General features: G+C 44.1%; 1 protein-coding gene across 1 annotated transcript in view; it reads right to left on the bottom strand.

The window, feature by feature from the left end:
* LOC121927715 (testicular spindle-associated protein SHCBP1L-like) overlaps positions 1–4,750 on the bottom strand; it is a 21,570-nt gene extending 16,820 nt beyond the window's left edge. Inside the window, exons 1-2 of the mRNA XM_042461565.1 lie at positions 4,527–4,750; positions 794–943 (exon numbers count right to left, since the gene is read on the bottom strand). Of these exons, the coding sequence (XP_042317499.1) occupies positions 794–943; positions 4,527–4,727 (351 nt within the window). The 5' untranslated portion in view covers positions 4,728–4,750. The remainder of the gene's footprint in view (positions 1–793; positions 944–4,526) is intronic.
* Between the last annotated feature and the right edge of the window lie 2,161 nt (positions 4,751–6,911).

The raw sequence follows: 6,911 nt of genomic DNA on the forward strand, positions 1-6,911 counted from the left end.
TTATTATTATTATTATTATTATTATTATTATTATTATTATTATTATTATTAACCTTTATTTATAAAGCGCTGTAAATTTACACATTATTGTGGCACCAGAGCTCCCTGATAGAGAAAACTAAATGTTTCACAAAACTACAATTGCCAGAATAATTCCCTAGCATTGAGCCAGGGCAGTTAAAATAGTCTCAAGCTGGATTATTTCTGCAGTGTGTTTAGGACCTTTGTTAGCATTACCAACTACTATTTCCTTCTGTGTGCTTACTATAATTGGCTCCTGCTTAATTTAGTCCAAGTGAGCAGGATTCCTCTGAATGTGATGGTGCATAACCTAGAAATAGGTAGGCGGTTTCAATCCCTGCTAGCCAGTCCTTAGTCTTAACTTTCTACTGCTATGATTCACTCCGCCAGCATAACCGCAAACAAAAAGTAAACAGGCAATGCTAGAAGGTGTAAACAAGAAAGCCAGCCCAAGTAAATAATTTTATTAGAAATAAAGACAGTTAAGATGGGGAAGGGTAGTAGTGATTGAACACTTTAAAAAAATCCAAAACCAGCATTATTGATCTGCCTAAATCTATGCTGAATAAAAGAGTTGCATCAGGGCCCCCTGTGGCAGTCAATAAGTGTCTTGTGCTGATCAAAGAAAATTCATAATGGGAATGTGGCATGTTTTAAACTGTTTGACTAAGGTGACCTTTGACTGAGAGCAGCCAGCTCTATCGCCAAAGGACAGAGATCCACCTGAACACAAACTGATCTCAGTAATAATAGTAAACCTTGATTTTGTTACCTCAACAAGCACACCAACATATGACACGGGGATTTCTTCAGAACTGGCAAAAAAAGGTTGTGGATTGGTCTCCCAGATGCCAAGCCATTTATTCTTCATCTTCATCTTTTCCAAAAGATATTTACTAATTGCCTGCTCAGCATCTTCTGCCTAGACAGAATAGAAGGGAGACATATACATTATCAAAATTACTCACTTTATTTTGTTTTATAAATGGCTATTTTTCAAAAACAAGACATCACTTTGTATTATTTTTCTCCAATGTAGGATTGATTCTTCTCAGACTGTCATATGGGCAAAACAGATGGGCAGGAAAAGGTGGCTTGAAACTGCTTTTCTGAAAGTTATCCAAGTCCCCTCCAACCACAGCACTGGCTCCCAAAGCGGCTGCACTGTGCATGTCATTACTGCACGCCGTGGCTTCAAGCTGTGCTACTGGATACTATACTTCCCCCCCCCCCATCCCTGCGCACAGTCACAGGAGCGAACCACTGGTGACTGCCATCCCATTGGATGTCCATCCCTATGAACCTGCACATGTTTGCAGTTTGATGTGGCAGCTAAAAAAGGCCAATGTGATTCTAGGTTGCATCAATAGAAGTATATTGGCTAGTTCAAGGAAACTAATAGTGCCAATAGTCCTGCCTCGGTCAGGCCTCACCTAGCATGCTGTGTCCACTTCTGGGCACCACAATTCAAAAAGGAGGTTGACAAACTAGAGTGTGTCGAGAAGAGTGAGAAAAATGGTGAAGGGTCTGGAAACCATGCCTTATAAACAGAGACTTAGGTAGCTGGGTATGTTTAGCCTGAAGAAGAGACTATTAAGATGTGATATGATAGCCTTATTTAAATATTTGAAGGGATGTCGTATTAAGGATGGAGCAAATATAATAATGATTTTGATTAAGGGTCAAAATATTTCAGGGAAATTGCAAACTCAGTTAATGTGTTTTTGGATGAATATTAGCTCAGGAGGGCATATGTTTTTCATAGTTCCTGCCATGTTTAGTTTAAACAAATCCCAGGTAAAAAGTGACGTGAAAGATCTCTGTTTGAAGCCTTGGAGATTTGTTTCCAGTCCAAGATGCAGAATTCACTGGGATAAATAGCTACATGATCTGACTTCATAAAAGGCTACTTCCTCTGTTCGTTCTAATGTTACAGAGCCCTAAAGTATTAAAAACCTAACAACTCGTATGATGGTTAGCTGACATCTGATCATCTTCTAGTACCATATATTTTAAATTCTTATTTGATAGTTTCTGGACAATGAAAAAATGCTATTAGGTATGGAACAATGGATGCAAGCTGCAGGAAAAGAGATTCCAGCTCAACATTAGCTTCACGACAGTAAGAGCTGTTCGACAGTGGAACAAACTCCCTGAGAGTGGTGGGCTCTCCTTCTTTGGAGATCTTTAAACAGAGGCTGGACGGCCATCTGACAGGAGTGCTTTGTGATTTACTGCATGGCAGGGGGTTGGACTGGATAGCCCTTGGTGTATCTTCCAACTCTATGATTCTATGGAGTTTATCACATGGGAGGAATTTCTCTTAATTTCGAATGAAAAGAAAGTGCGGCATGAGCTGGAGAGTCGCTGGGGAACAAAGGCAGGAGGAAGGATGTTGCCTAGAGCCGAGGAGATCAGATAACCATATGAATGAGTATTGGAACTCAGTGCAGAAACCAGAAAGAAGAAGTGACAAACTGGTCAAGGGTGCCCTCATGAGGATTAGGGTAGGTGGGTTAGTGTTGAGATGTTTGCAGTCTGCCAAGAAACCACTGTCTCTGTTCAACCCACTGCTGATGGACTGCAGTTTGCTGAAATATTCCAATTCTGCTGTTCTCTTTCCAATCTTCCTTTGTGGTTCTTTTGTTCAAGGAGCACTGTTTTGAGGTCTAAGGTGACATGCCAGGGAAGACTGAAGTGTCCTGCCATTGGTTTTTATGTATACCCATTCCTAAGGTCTGATTTAGGTCCATTGGGCAGGTACCAGCCTGCTTGCCCAATGTAGGGTGCTGAAGGGCATTGCTGACATAGTGTGGCATAAATTACATTGGAAGATGAGCAAGTGCAAGTCCTTCTGTCTCTCTAATATTGTGGGTGATGTCATTAGGGCCTGTGATGACTTTTCCTGAATAGATGTGTGGACAGAGTTGGTATCTGGGTTGAGGGCATCGCTGAGATGTATCATCAATGAACTACAACCTATTCTGGACAATAATGCTGCCTGTTACAGACTGCCAAAATAAAGCTGCTTCGGGTCTCTTTGGAGGTATGCTGTTTAAATGATGCATGCATCCTAAGAATCCGGAAACTGCACCAAAGCTGCACTCCAGTGCTTAGGAATGGAGTGTGGCTTTGGCACAACCTCCGGACTCTTAGGACCCATGCATCATTTAAATAGCATACCTCCAAAGAGACCCCAAGCAGCTTTATTTTGGCAGTCTGTAACAGGCCAGGGACTCTTAGTGATGGGTCTTTACTCTCGTACAGACAGTCCACAAGCCTCAACCAGTTACTTACGTACAGGAGGACACACAACACAGATGTGGACACAGGCAGAAAGGGCCATGGTAAGCAATGACAGCAGATGATGGTAGAAAAAGAAGTGGCTTGGGGCTCAAAAGCTGTGCGCTCCTGCAACAAATCCTACAGTATTCACCACTGTAACAAGCTGGCAATGCTTTTATCCCTGGGAACTATGTGTTCCTGTGTTTTTCTGTGCATAAGACGAAGCCATCCTATAATTCCAGATCTGCTCTTTATGGAGCTGTACTGCACAAATATTTTTACCCCCTTTAATTTCCATGAATAACGTCACTAAACTTTAGAGTCCAAAGCAGCTATGACCGAAAGAAAGCTTAAAAGGCCTACTTTTGGGGGCCACAGCACCAGGAATCATGTTTTTCTTTAAACAACTAATTTTTCCAAGCTCTAGGAAGAAGTAGGCAAATAAGGGTAAGGCGGGAGTCAACACCAGGGAACGCATATCCATTTCCCATGATGAGAAGAGACCCCCGAAAGCCCTCTCCTTTCTGCCCACTGTGACATGGGGTTCAAATAACATGTTTTGATGCCACCTCAACTGCCATGGCTCTGTCCTACAGACTCCTGTTATCCACACTGCAGAAATAATCTGGTGTGGCACCACTTTAACTGCCACGGCTCAGTGCTTCGGAATTCTGGAACGGTTGCTTGTTGCGGCTCCGCAGCCACGACAGACAATTCCCAGAATTCCATAGCAGTCCAAGTCTTACCACTTAGAGGCTGCTTAGTTTCAATAGGAAGTGGCATATAAATGAAGCTGCCATTGCTATTGGGATAAGCCCCAATAACAAATACCTTTCTATACCCCACTTAAACGCTCCCTAAGCGGTTTACAATGGCTTCATCCACACTGCAGAAATAATCCAGTTTGACATCACTTTAACTACCTGGCTCAGTGCTATCAAATCCTGGGGATTGTAGTTTGTTGTGGCACCAAAGCTCTCTGACAGAAAAGGCTAGATGTCTCAAAAACTACAATTCCCAGAAGTCCATAGTTTAGAGCCATAACAGTTAAAGTGGTGTCAAACTGGATTATTTCTGCAGTGTGGATACAGCCAATGTGTGTCAGCTAAACTGGCCCCACGAATGGTGGCTCCATGGGATGGGAGCCCAGCACTTAAAGTGCATTGTTTTCTACACCAACTGCCCAGCTTCAGTTCCTCTCCCCGCCACTAGGGGCGCACCTTGCAACCCTGGAGGAGGCGGTCGCAGTAGAGCTCCACTATCTCCCTCCCGCTCAGGGCTCCCAGGTAGGAAGGGAACTTTAGCGGCAGGGGCTGGGCTTCCTCCTCCTGCCTCCAGCTGGGCATTTGAGGCAGCCGCCTTCCCTCTGGAGACCCTCCTCCTCCTTCCTCCTGCTGCCTCTGGGGGGCGCTTGACGCCATCTCTGCCTCTGCAACCCCACTGAGCCTCCTCTGGTCCGTTACAGGGATTCATCCGCCAGCCGGAACTACTTAGCCAGGGTCAATGGCAGGGAAATCCGTTACAGCCTCAGAACGCCTCGTGATCAGCCCCGTCTCCCTCCGCGGCGAATATAAACCCAGCCAAAAATAGTCCCGTCATTAGTGCCTTGGAACTGCTGAGCCAGAGTCATTGGCTGAGCCTCCTCCTTTTCCAGGACATGTCCTCCATTTCAAACCTCTGCCCAGGAGGGATTGCCCAATGTCCACTGCTCTGAGCAGGACTAAGAAGCATGGCGTTTATTTTTAGCATTTATTGGGTCATTCTCCAACATTTTTCTGGAGTGTCCTGTAATTTATGGCGCCTTCTCCTCCTTTGTAGTTAGGCAGGGTTCCCACAGACAGCCTCCTTTTCCAGGACATGTCCTCCATTTCAGATTCCCATCCAGGAGGGATTTCCAAATGTCCTCCATTCTAAGCATGGCTATGAAGCACAAATATGCATTTATATGAGTGTGTTTAGTCATTTATATGAGTCCCTATGTTGGGAGAAATGTGGAATATAGGAAAATATAATAATAATAATTTAGCCTTTATGTGGCAATGTCCTACATTTCCCTCAGATGCCCTACATTTTGTGGTGCCTTGTCCTCCTTTGCGGTTAGGACAGAGTTCCCACAAACATCCTCCTTTTCCCAGGATGTTTCAACTTTCCATCCAGGAGGGATTTCCAAATGTCCTCCATTTTGAGCATGGCTATGAAACATGAATTTACATGTATATGAGTGTGTTTATGTGGCAATGTCCCACATTTTCTCAAGATGCCTACATTTAGCAGCGCCTTGTCCGCCTTTGCAGTTAGGACAGAGTGACCAGACGTCCTTTATTTCAGGACATATCCTCCATTTCAACCTTCTATCCCCAGGAGGGATTTCCAAATGTCCTTCATTTTGCGGTGCCTTGTCCCCCTTTGCTTTTAGGACATCTGGTCATCATGTGTCCAGCACATAATTAAAGCGAATTTCAGAGGTTTTACGCTACAGAGTTACAGATACTGAAGTATCTTTCCTAGTGGCTCAGGGGCCATTTTGCACACTACACAGTCAAACCTGGGTTTGGTGGTCTTGGAAAGTTACATGGTGGACTGTAGTCCCCAAAATCTGAACCATTGGCTGGGACGGTTCTGGAAGTTTGCAAAGACAAACCCCATCTGAATAAATGTTTCCAAGAAAACAGCATGATAGGAATTGCCTTCACCTCAGTTACAGTGGTGTGTGTTTATGGAGAGATCTCGAGTCATAGCACCTTTGAGGCTAACTGAAAGATAGAAGTTGGCAGCATGAGCTTTTGTCGACTTCGTAGATTCAGCCTGTGCTGGGCATGTTGTACTCCCCCTTAAGATGCAAGGTTGTGGCCATCATGACACATGTCTTATTTGTATCCTGGTTGGATACAAATCCAACCTCATCCTCTGTCTTTCTCACATACTATAGTTCCCAGGTTCCCTTGAGATGAGAGTATAGCCCTTAGACCAATATTAAACCAAGAATGGGAAAGCCATTGCCCTCCGGATGTTGTTGGATTGGAACACATATCATGGGTTAGGACTGATGGGAGCTGCAGTCCATCTGGAGGACCATACATAGTCTACCATTGCTGTAGAACTACCCTGACCTCTTTTCCTTGAAAGATTGAGAGTTCCTGCATGGCAGGAGGTTGGACTGGATGGCCCTTGTGGTCTCTTCCAATTCTATGATTCTATGATTAACATGTTCAGGAATTTCAACTGGTCTAAAGAGCAGTAGCCCAGATTGTCATTTGGCGTCTGCTACCACCTTTTATATCATTAGTTCTTGGATATATGTGTGTGTGTGTGTTTGTGTGAGTGGCAATTCCCTTAGATATACAAATAAAATTAAATTTGGACCCTGCATTCTGGAATTCTGTTTCTTGGAACTGATATACGTATAAAGATTTGATCCCTGCTTTTATCTGCCCAAAGCCCTTTCAGCAGCTTTAACTGGACTATCAAAATCCCCCTATTAAATAGTGGTTGTGGATGCGCTCTGGGACCTTTGCAACTTGGGTAACAAAGGGTTTGCAAGAGGACCACCATCCAGAACCAAGTGCTGACTACAGGTGCACTCCAGCACCTGGCACTGCGATGGC

Source organism: Sceloporus undulatus, chromosome 4 (assembly GCF_019175285.1).
Source record: "Sceloporus undulatus isolate JIND9_A2432 ecotype Alabama chromosome 4, SceUnd_v1.1, whole genome shotgun sequence".
Lineage (NCBI taxonomy): Eukaryota > Metazoa > Chordata > Lepidosauria > Squamata > Phrynosomatidae > Sceloporus > Sceloporus undulatus.